At 37.8% G+C, this 12,313-nt stretch overlaps 2 protein-coding genes across 3 annotated transcripts; one reads left to right on the forward strand and one right to left on the reverse strand.

Annotated features, from left to right (window-relative positions):
• Nucleotides 1–833: 833 nt before the first annotated feature.
• LOC124153515 (LDLR chaperone boca) lies at nucleotides 834–2,561 on the reverse strand. Its single transcript, XM_046526725.1, has one exon. It carries the CDS (start codon nucleotides 2,366–2,368, stop codon nucleotides 1,796–1,798), a length of 573 nt encoding a protein of 190 aa, XP_046382681.1. The 5' UTR covers nucleotides 2,369–2,561; the 3' UTR covers nucleotides 834–1,795.
• A 21-nt stretch (nucleotides 2,562–2,582) lies between these two features.
• On the forward strand, nucleotides 2,583–7,827 carry LOC124153514 (RNA-binding motif protein, X-linked 2-like). 2 transcript variants are annotated; one of them, XM_046526723.1, is made up of 6 exons: nucleotides 2,583–2,719; nucleotides 2,817–2,969; nucleotides 3,067–3,196; nucleotides 3,321–3,519; nucleotides 3,626–3,661; nucleotides 6,626–7,827. In XM_046526723.1, the coding sequence occupies exons 1-6, from the start codon at nucleotides 2,706–2,708 to the stop codon at nucleotides 7,486–7,488; spliced, it is 1,395 nt and encodes a 464-aa protein (XP_046382679.1). In that variant the 5' UTR covers nucleotides 2,583–2,705; the 3' UTR covers nucleotides 7,489–7,827. The 2 variants fall into 2 exon arrangements, with proteins under 2 accessions (XP_046382679.1, XP_046382680.1); XM_046526724.1 differs by lacking the exon at nucleotides 3,626–3,661 and having other exon boundaries at nucleotides 2,584–2,719.
• Nucleotides 7,828–12,313: the final 4,486 nt, after the last annotated feature.

The following is a 12,313-nucleotide window of genomic DNA, read 5'->3' on the forward strand; positions in this document are numbered from 1 at the left end:
TAAAATTGTTTCCAAGGACGAAGACCACTCAGCACAAAATTCCTAAAATTTTCCCAAATAGGATCAATTTTTGTAAGTCTATAATAGACTGCACAAAATTAAAAATAAGATTAAACTGAAGCTCACCACTGTAGAAAGGACCCTGGCGAGTTTCAGGCATATACAGAATGTAAGAAATCGCCAAAAGAAATAGCCATGTAAATTTATGTGGTCGCAACGAATGTATTATAATGGAAAGCATCCAATGAAGATCAGCATGTACATGACCACAAAGGGTTTCCCTCCCCCACTCCAACATCATACTTTTTTCGATTAAATAATATGCACCAAAAAAGCATTTCATGGAATTACCTATTTTGTGTACCATAGCATTGGAGTCAAAACCCCAAATTGCAGCACTCCTAGCATAGAACCAACGGGATATTAAGGATCAACTCCAGTAATGGGCATTTAATTCTCATTAGAGAAGCTCTCTTAGGACTATTGAGTAATTTAAGAGGTCAAAGACTGGATTTTGAAAACTTTACCAGAAAATTGCATCTAACAAATGAAAATATGAAATGGGGATCCAAATTATCATATATTTTATGAATGACCACAGTAATAAATGCATAGAAAAAGAAAATATATCAGTGTAACAAAAGCAAATATTCAGTACACTAATGTGTTCACCTCTATAGAATTGTAGTGATTGCATTTTCATTTTTGCCTGTTTTCTCACAAATAGAAAAGACTATGGTTGGAATTATTGTATGCACTAGGCATACAATATTTGTAGAGGAATTACTCTTTAGGCACTTATGCACTTTATAGGCTTCAATTTAAGAATAAACCACAGTATCACTTATTTATACCATTCCAATAGATACCATACAATTGTACAGATAAGTTATGCAAAATAACATATCAGGGCTATATTCAATAAGGTAACCACCTCCACCCTTTTCTACTCCAATAGGTTTTGATGAGATTTATGTGCAAATACCAAACACAGAAGTGTATTTCCACCTCTACTATATTAGATGATTCAAAAGGAGTTCTCAGATGGCCTTTAAAATTTAATACAACTCGTCAGAGGAATAAACAAAATGTGACGAATGGTGTCAAATATTTCCACCTCCACTAATATTAAGTGATTCAAAAGGAGTTCTCAAATGAACATTAAAATTTACTACCACTTGTCAGAGGAATAAACAAAATGTGACGAGTGGTGTCAAATATTTCGGCCATTTGAGAACCCCTTTTGAATCACCTATCTATAGAGGCCGTAGAGCTCATTTCTCCCGCCATCATCTATCCACTAATAAAGTTTCCAAAGGTTTTCCACTTACATAAAAAGGTCAAACTTAGGTCTCTCTCGGGCACAGGAAAAATTCCCGTGAACAACCGTTCATGGGTCAATTTTTTTTTCACTCGTTTCTCTGCTCACATCAACCTCATAGTGATTCAATTTCGATAGGCAATGTCGTAAAAAACACTATTATTCCAAAAAAAATTTATTCAAAAACATTTCATGGAGACCTCTTGAACAAGAAAACAGTTATCACCATCAGATTTTCACTGAAATCATAAAAAATGGCAGAAAATATTATAAGGTTTAGTAAGATGACGACAGGCACTTGCTCATGGTGCAACGTTTAAACAATGAAATCGATAACAAAAACCTGAAATAATAAACAAAGACGTCCTTACATGCTTTCCCTGTGACACACCATACATATCTGTCACTAGCGAAACATAATACGCTCACGAGTTCAATGTCAGACCAGTGTTAGTGGAAGAGGAAAAGTGGATTTCATAATTCACTTTTGATGTTTTCGGGTCCGGCTTCTTTTTCGGCATTCACACCAGGATAACTTTTGTTTTCTATAACGACTTCCTTCAACCTCTCCTGCTGAATCAAAAAATCTTTAGCATCCCAGGCTTGCGAACCATCCTTGAACATAAAAATTGCACGATCGTCGGCGACTAAGTACCGCTCCGCCTGGATGTGATTGTTCCACAAACTACTTTGCCACAATTTCGTCAAGTCCTCTGTTTCTTGCTTTGTTGGATTACCGTCAACACTTACAAAGGCCATAAGAGTTCTTCCTTTTTTTGATAGCCTCAGCAAAGCTTCGGGGTCTGCTGATTTCAAACTTCCTAGGTCCAACTTGGGCTGAGGTCGCAGATGCTCCGGAAGCTCGTCTTCTTCCAAAGGCTCTTCATCTTCATCCCATTGGTCCAATAACCTTTCCAAGTCAGCATCACTATAGTCTCTTATATCCTTTTTTGCCCATGCTGGCTTTTCTTTATCATTGAATTTCTTCGCATAACCGAAATATAATAGAGAAAGGATTAAGAACAAAAGAAGTTGCTTGGACCTCATTTCTTACTCCTCGGCAATGCATTCAAAGATATTTATCTAATTGTAGAGAATTTGCACTCTATAACGGAAAGAGAAACTACAGCCTTCCAAACGTAATTGAATATCTTCCAAGAAGATATTTCCTTACTCAAAAGCTATTACACTCCGCTATGAGGCTACGACCACTGACTGAAGTACACGTCTTTTGATTTTCGCATTTCAATTGTTCCTCGTGAAAGTTGATATCCCTGGTGCGTAAAGGTAAACAAAGAGAAAACCGAAAGCTTCGCCGAATTTGTGACACGATTTACAGATATTTTCGTGAAATAGATGAAAATCAGGATTAATTGTCTCGAGGATGAATCCGTTAACGTAAGTACGTCTTGGTTGTTTGGTATCGAAATTGAACAGTCCCTTATATTACGAATGTTGCATTAGTTTGTCGATGTGCCTGCATTCTCTTTCAAAGGAATGTGAAGAACATACAGAAATTGAGCGAACAGGAGCTGAAGCGTAATTTTAAGACATCATGGCATGATCAGTACAAAGACAGCGCCTGGATATTCATCGGTGGCCTACCGTACGACTTAACAGAGGGAGATGTGATTTGTGTCTTCTCGCAGTAAGTTAATCAGGCATGCGCCGTGTTATTTAATTAATTTGCTCCTCATAGTTAAACTGTAGCTATGCCTAATATATATTTCCAAATAAATTTACAGGTACGGTGAAGTAGTTAACCTTAACTTGGTTAGAGACAAGGGAACTGGCAAGTCAAAGGGATTTTGTTTCCTGTGCTATGAAGATCAAAGGAGCACAGTGCTGGCTGTTGACAATTTTAATGGAATGAAAGTAAGTACATATATTGTCAAAACTTGAGTATCAGGCACTGTTTGAGGTCATATTAGTTCTATGGGCTGTCCCCCAGCGTTTCAAACAATTTTATGCGTGTTATTTCGTGTTTTATTTTCCGTAGATATTGGGTAGGACTATTAGAGTCGACCACGTGAATGATTATAAACCTCCCAAGGAATCCAAAAACACAGATGATGTGACAAAACTGCTCTTCGAAACTGGATGTGCCCCAGGTTCAAAACTACTTGAAGTCACTGCTGAGAATAAGAGTGAGGAGAAGCCTGATTCAAAAGAAGGCATACTGAAGAAAGTGAAAAAAGGTAAGCAATACTTATCCGAGATGATCATTGGAAGTGATCATCATGATCAACTAATTCTTAACAAGTTTTCACGGTTGTGATTCAGTGTAACACTTCCAAATTGAAGGGCTTAGGGAGCTGAGAGGACATATCCCATTGGATGGTAATTAAACTTCATATTTTTTGTACTAGATAAATAGTAATATAGTTATGATTGCAGGTTGCTATAGATCATTACCTTAATAATACTAAATTCATTGTTTCTATAGCTACTATTTTTCTACATGGTTGACAAAATAGTAGTAACCATCATTATTCACAAATATATGTAGGAGGTACATGCACATTCTCTGGGGTGAGACAAAGAAAGATTGCTTCTCAGAGAAGAGTAAGGTGGAGGTAGGGGAATTTAAAACCTAATTTTATAACCGAGCTTTTGAAAAGTTAGTTCAAGAATGGTGTTTTTTAAAGTGGGGCTGCATCAAGGATACTTTTCAGGCAATGAAATAAATCATAACAGATGAAGCTGTGTATTTACATGCAATGAAAACTATAAATAGTAATACACATTCAAGATCAGTCAATGACCTCATAAATCCTAGTTGCACTTTCTATGTGCTTTCATGTCAATCAAATTAACTCCACTTAATGGTGGTTCGTACTTAATGGTGGTGGTGTAAATTATCTATATCTATAGATCTATAGACATTTATCTATATCTATAGATAATTTACATAAATTTTACTAGAGTTTATTGTAAAAATTATGAATTACAGTAAAACCCCGTATTTGCGTTATCGGAATTTACGTTTTCCCGCAAATTGCAAGTTTTTTTCAGGGTCCCGTCATATTTCCTATCTCTCCAATGTAAATAGAACCCTGTATTTACGCCGTGTTTTTTTCGTTTTCCCGCCATGTGCATCACGACGTGCCGACTAAAAAAATTTTTTTTGCGTACTAAAACAATTAATCGCGCATATCAGCCCTAAAAAACTGTCTTTTGGCTTCCTTTCGCGCATTTTTATTTAAAAATCCAAGAGAAAGAGACGTAATGAGAACTATTTTCGGGAAGAATTTGAATGTGGCGGGACAGAACGCCACTAACGTCGGAAAGTTGAATTACGTCATCTCGTTTTCTATCAGCGGCGAAAAGATTCACGATATGAACGTAGGTGTTTAGAGCAATCGAGCTATGTATTAATTATAATGCAAGAACTCCTGAAGGAATGTTGACAATAATCATGTAGTCGATAATTTGATACGAGAGTTTGAAAGGAAACCAGACGTGATGAAACGTGATAAATGCCGGAACTATAAAACTTGGCCGACAACTGGGATCATTTGCGCTGACTTCATTCAACAGTTGCGTAGCAATTATGGGTTAATTAAAACCTTTCAAAAAACTTATTTAAACTTGAATAATCCCATTCAAATAGCAGTGTATCGCAAACTATTGTAACTTTCAAAAATATGAAGTTCCATGACAGTTTGTACTACGCATTTGATCGCCGAGGGGTAGTTCAGATACTCGTGTGTAGCCGAGTTACCCTCAATTCGTTCGGGAAATAGAATTAATCCGGCTTGAAAATGGAAATTCTAGGTAAAAAACGGACATTTTTTAACTGACGAGAAAATGAAAATTTTAGAGATGGTTGATTCCAACTCCGGAACCCGCATCGATTCAAACGCTGGCGAAGCAACTCGAATGTTGGGACTGTCAACATTCAATACCGTGGTGAAAAGTCGCGATGCCATTGTAAAATATGCAAACCAGTGCGGACATTTATCAAAAAAGAGAATATATGTGAAGAATTCCGGGTAAGAATAAATAGAAGGAATTCTAAAAAAGTAGTTTTTAGATGCAAGATCATCAAATGTCCCTGCAAATGGTGTCATCTAAAGGCCTGTTTACATAGTACATTAACCCGTACAAGTTAATGCCTAAATTATGAACACGAAAATGCACCGTGTATTCACCCAACTTGTGCGTATGCATGAACAGAAAATAGAACCTGTTCAAATTTGGTTCATGCATTCATAGTCGGATTTAGGGGCAGGGGACGTGCCCCCCCAGATGCTTAAAAAAATAGACAAAATTTGAATACGGTTATCATAGGAGGATCTATGGGAAGGGGGGGCACGTGCCCCCCAGACACTTAAAAAATATGCAAGATTTTTAATACGGTCCGGTTATCATTGCGTTCATTTTGTATAACGTGGTATCATTGTGCCCCCCCCCCCTCTCCAGAACAAAATCACGGCATTGCTTGTGCCCCCCAGCAAGAAATCCTGGATCCGCCCCTGATGATCATCATTACGTTCGCTTTGTTTTGTGTATTACTCAAGGAGGCTCAATCATTTAATTCAATAAGAATAACTTTGATATAAAAATAAAGAGAATTTTGTAAAGTCATTGTTATATCTTGTTTTTAATCTCAATTAAGACAAGATCTTTCGCCTGTCAGGCCCTCTGTGCCCCTCCCAGGAAAAAATCCTGCATCTGCCCCTGCCTACATTCGTACATGTCCCGTTCCGGTCCACAAAAATCATTCATGCAAGCAGAAATTAACTCGTACGTGTTAATGTATCGTGTAAACAGGCCAAAAGGCCCTTGAGAAAAGGTATTTCCCCACAAGATTGGGAATCGAAGATTCCACGGCATCTATAATGGTTGGTTGGATAGATTCAAAATTAGGTAGTCTTGTATATAAGACGGTGAGTAGTGAAAGCAAAGATGTTAACATAGAGACAGCAACTCAGTGGAAAGAATCTGAAGAGTTCTGGAAGGTTACAGCCCAAAAGATGTTTTCAGTGCAGACAAAACAGGATTACATATTTTTAAATTTTTAATGCCAGCAAAAACACTGTGCTTCAGAGGGAAACAATGTTATGGAATAATGCCTAGTGAACAATTAAACAATTAACATTTCCAAAGCCAGTATATGAATAAAAGTGAAAATTCTCTATTTCCCACAATTTGCATTTTCCCGCAATTTACACTTTTTTTCTTGGGTCCCTAGAAAAGTGTAAATAAGGGGTTTTACTGTATAATCATTTAAATATCACTTTCTTAGAGATTTGAATCTTTCCTTCAGTTAGTTAAACAAGCAATTTATATTACTTATAGAGAAAAAGAAAAAGGTAAAGAAGCACAAGAAAGCAGCGAGGAAAAAGTCCAGCAAAAAGAAAAAGAAGAAAAACAAAGAAACAAGCTCATCTTCCTCCAGTTCATCCGAATCGTCGTCCGAGTCCAGTGACAGCAGTTCGAGTAGTGAGGAAGAGGATGAGGAGTCTGACCAAGGAGGGCACAAGGCAAAGCAGAGGAGGAAAGATGCGGCTGCAAATCGCGGAGATCCCAAGTCCAGGAGTGCTGAGGTGGAGGAACGTGTCAGGGTCAAAGTCGAGGAGGAGGAAGAGGCAAAGAAGAGGTTGAGGAAGGAGCAGAGGAGGAAGTCCCCAAATTGGGAAGAAGACCGTGGGGACAGGATGCCCGGGGGGAGTCAGAGGCCTGTGGCCAAGTTTGACAACGGGTACCCCCCTGCTAGGAATGCCAACGGTGATGCCGGCACTGGCAGGCTTGGACGAGAGAGTGACAGAATGCGTGTGGATAGGGAAGATGTGGATGCAAGCAGGAGGCAGGACAAGCAGAGGGAAGAGGAGAGGAGGAGTAGGTACGGTGGCCCCTCGAGGGATGAGAGGGGACCAGGAAGGACTCGGGACAATGCTGGGATGGACAAGAGATCTTATGGTGATGAGAGGGATGAAAGAGATTGGTCCAGTCGGAGAGATGATGGGTGGGTGAAGAAGGAAAGGTACGAGAAGGATAGTGGAGGGAAATGGGATAGCTCTAGTTCTCGCAGAAAGGATGAGCGAGTGACATTATGTGAGAGTGGACACGAAAAGGGGAAACGAGAAGATAAGAGACGGCGTGAGGAAAGAAGTCGAAGTCCACGTGATAAAGATGGTGGTAGGGGAAAAAGGTCGCATTAATCTCATGAATTTGATTTTAAACTTGTGGGTGTTTTAGTTGCTCACAAGAAATGCATTTCTTGGATAAATCATGGATGTATATTAATAACCAGTACATTGGTGACCATGAGATTGTAAGACACCTGTATGTGTTATACTTTAAACTCTAAACCTGTGTTGGGTCAGAATATACCATTTTAGTTGGGCAATCCCAATTTCTACTGATCCTACAAGAGGCATTCAGGTTTTTTTGAATTTACGTTCTAATGAAGTTCTTATGGTAAACCAACTTCAGCATTAGAGAGAATGTGAAATGAAATTGTCGGAAAACATTTTGTATTAAAATATAAATTACACAAATGGTTAGCTTTATTCCAGTAACCTCTCTCATGTACAGGTATGTAACAAAAAATTGGGTTGGGGGAGCTTAGGTGGTATGCTGGTTGGCAGCACTAATATTTTGTTGTCATTTCACTCAGCATCAGAAAACCGTACGTTTCATTTAACCAGATATGTAATTCATTTGAATAATTCTGAAAGTTAAATTATCATTTTTCAATGGCAGATACTGTATTTATTTGAGTAAGCCACACCCTTGTGTATCCCGCACAACACCATTTTTCGGCTGGCTCGTGAGCAAAAAACTTCTCAAGTGCTTTTTGGGTGCGGTCTAGTATAGGAACTCGTGATTTATTGGTGAATCAATAAATTTAAGTTATGATACCATGATTATTAAAGTTAAATAATGTCATAAATGTAATTCTGACATTATTTGCCAATTCTAAACTCTGGAGAAATAAACTACAGGAATTTGAGGGAAAATGGTGTGCGCCTTAAATGAAAATGTGGAGGATTTATGTAAGCCGCGTACCCCCTTGCTTTCACCGGCATTTCCGGAAAAAAGGTGTACAGCTTCCATGAGTAAATACAGTATTATGAATTTTAACTACATATAATGAAAAAATGGAGGGTCAGGGGAAAAACTTCGGGGCAGGGGGACTGAAGCCACCCTCCCCTCCTGGGTTCGTGCCTTGTCCAAAATATGGGATGAATACAAGCAAGAGGTCCCAGGCTCCCACAAAATTAGTACATTTCTACAACAGTGGTTCAACAAATCAAGCATAGCACAAAGCCAGCAATAGTGGCTGCCAACCGAAACCATGTAAAAAGCTGTGTAATGCCTTAGTTCACCTGCAGATGTTTTCCCTGTCATGAAACCACTTTTCTATTTAGCGAACAGAATATTTCTATTCTAGAACCAATGTGCTTTCCCATTGTTAAGGTGCAGAGTGACCTAAGCCCTAGAGACTAACACAAGCGAAGTAACAACTATCTAATACTTCTTCATTTGATGACCTGGGCATTCTTGATGTTCAATCCAAGCTTCTTCACCCTTTCGGGACGGTGGAGTTCTCTCCTTAGCATGACTGCTGTATTGAGCCCAAAGAGACACTTCTGTCCCCTCTGCACGGAGCATTTTTGCAGGACATTCGTTAGGAAGTGTCTCGCAGATAATCACACACTCTCAGTCACCAACCTTTTTCGACCCTTCCTAGCGGGGACTCCACTTTGTTTCGGACTCTGAGGGTAGTTGGGCTGCCTCCTTTTGGGGTTTATAACCCTACCAGCGGCATTGGTTCGCGGTCAATCATGCTTCGTTTATATGAATTAGCAATATGGATAATTGTTGCTTGCACGTAAATTGCAGACTTTGAATTTAATTCCTCGTTTTATTCTGAGAATCCTCAAATTTCGAACGAAGCTCTACCGTCACCATTAATACATTTCATACAGCAAAAACTTCCATGTTGACGTTTATCCTGAAATCGAGAAATAAGTTAATATATTTTGCAGAATTTCTTTTAACCTTTTCTTAATTGTAAACGCTGCTAAAAAAAGAATTCAATTCTTAGTTTATATTTTTTGAGAAAGGAACAAATATTTGATTCGAAAACTGACTGAATGAACAATCGAATTACTGCGGTCCCTTACCACAAAGAAGGGTAATATAAGACAAGGGGTCCAGGTACCTGCTCCCAGATTTTGAGGGTACAGCCTAAGTGACGCTTTGTTGGGTCCTGAAACTAAGACTTTGCGAACCCGGGACCGCAATTAAGGGGGGAGAGTAAGGAAGCATATATTTACGGCATTTGTTCTCCTGTGTAGAAAAATCTGACAAAAATTTGCATTTCGTCTCCCAGGTCAAGAAACATCCTCCTGCATATTTTCATCATTGGTAGTGAAAGGGTTAGGGCTTTACCACAAACATTTTTCACTTTCACTATGGATGCTTAAGCCTAAATCACCATAATTTTTTCCATCCCTTCAAAGGGACAACTTCAGCGATGGTGGAAAAAATGAACGTCTTTCACAATTATTTTCTGCAATGGCTTGAGGGAAGGGCTTTCCATCACTAGGCAAGTCCCTATTTCCATAGCTGAAACCATCTTTCAGCCAATCAGGACACAAGGCCAATTAGAGTGGCTGCAATGCCACACTTGGCATTTCATTGGATGACAGATGTAAACACGTAAAGTGATGGAAGAAGGGATGCTGGGAATGACCGTGTAATTGAAAAAATGATGGGTTCAGCAATCATTATTTTGGTCACGGAGAACCTATCGCTGGAGCTACTTTGAGGAACGGAAAAAATGATTGTATGATTTAGGCTCAACATTACCACACTGTAGGGAGTGTTGTCAGATTCAAACTTCAAATAAAATCAGAACCTGTACAAAATTACTCTGACAACTAGGTATTTGATGATTCTGAGGATATAGGAACATAGAAGAACTATTCGCCCACTACTTAATTATCACGGCTACTAGCTGAACTAAATATTAAATTTTCATTAACACTTTGAGTGCCGGCTGCTAAATTTAAAGCCCTACTGAAAAACCCAGCCATTTTTTAAAACATTAGCATCAAAAATATATTTATATCGATGTTCATTTCAATAAAAATGGACTTTGCTCTTCTTTATGAATGAGTTGAATAACATTTATTGCTAATTTTTAAATATATAATTTAACAATGAAAACCTACTGTTTTTGTAAAATAAAAAAGTTGCAACGTGATGAACCGCCATAGCATGCATAATAATTTTTTTAATACGCTCAATTTGAACTATTTAAAGCAAGGAAATCTTAAAAAAGCATTGTTCCAAGCAAAGCTTTATAAATACTGGATGACAAAAAGGGTCAATGCACCCTCAACAAACGGTCCATTGGCCCAAAGAATTTTCACACTAAGTGGCCCAAGATGAGGATGCCAGTAGCTACAGAGGACTATTCGTCCTTAAGGCATAAATTGAACTCTTTTTTCCATCGAGCAGTTGATTTTTGAAAAAACAGAACCCCTAAGCAGTAAACTGGAAAAGTACCACGGGTGAAATATTACGGCTTCGTACGCATACAAAGCCAATTAAATGGATAGACGTAATATTACATCCATGGCACACTAAGTGTTAACAACAATAAGAACAAAAAATTAATAAATAAAATTAACGAGAGAAACTTCCAGGATTTCAATTAGCATTACAGCTCTGTGTTCTACTGAGCAAAACAATATTGCAGGCAAGCAATATTTCTTTGCTCAGTAGAACAAAAAGCTGTAATGCTCAGCAAAATTGCACTTAGGAAAATTGTAGAGGACGATTACTATCAATAGGGGACCAACTCTGTTCAAACAATACCTATTATTCAAGTCATAAAAACAAAGAACTAAATTTTGTAAAATGTACTAAGCTGGTTCCTAGCAGATTAACCCCCAGTTAAGAGAATACCAACACACACGGTCTCTTTTCAATAAGTTGGGGAGTATCAACTGCAAAATAGTACATCCCATCACATAGTGATTATTTTATTCAGTAATCAATGGATTAAATTCTTTTTACAAAAATCAATTGTAAATCAATTTACACAGAGTTATCAAATTAAGACAAATGTGGAAGCTCCACATTTTCTCTGAGTTGATAAGAGTTCAAAGAAACTTTGTTAACAGCACATGAAGAACCGTTTTGGAGTAAAAACAGGTTACACGGATGATATGAGAGTAATTCATACAAATCTCAATGAAGTGAGTGCAGTTTTAACAGAGTAGAAAATATCTTTTTCGAACGGTAACTGTCAATGTTAATTCTATCACTTTCTGGTCACATTTTTGATGGCACCAACCGCTAAAGGCATTCTGATTCTGGGATGACTACGATATGTATGGTTGGAATGTTGACAGTGATTTTACAGACATTCATATGCTAGTATAGATGAAATGATTACAGCAGATAAGGAAGATGCCACCATCAAAAAGACAAACACTTATGATGATGAATATAACATGCTGGAAGACAAAGAAAAGGTATCTATGTATTTGCAAAATGCAAGAACATGGCTTCATCATGAAGGGCGATAGGCACATATAACAGCATATAAAAGTGACTGGAAAAAAGAAATGCAATATCATGATTAATTGAAGGAAGACGAGACAAATGATCATCATCAAAGCATTAATCAGACTAGATTTGAGCATGTACCAAGCTAAGGCTACATCTGATGAATATAGTTTCCTAGCATATGTGATGAATGGCACATATGGCACACTTAAAAGTTACTTTGATCAAAATTCAAAGATAATGAATTTTGGATACATCTTCCATTGAGGGAACCTATATTCTTACACATCAAAACCAGAATAAAAACGGGCAGAAACTGGAGATAGACATATTAAATAGTAAATTCACAAATTACTTAAGGTTAATTCCATATTTTCTGCAATACCCTTTTTCTTCATTGCAAATTTAGTATTTATAATACATATAATGAAAATGTGAAAACATTCCTCACCATAA

The sequence above is a fragment of the Ischnura elegans genome, chromosome 2 (assembly GCF_921293095.1).
Source record: "Ischnura elegans chromosome 2, ioIscEleg1.1, whole genome shotgun sequence".
Classification (NCBI taxonomy): Eukaryota; Metazoa; Arthropoda; class Insecta; order Odonata; family Coenagrionidae; genus Ischnura; species Ischnura elegans.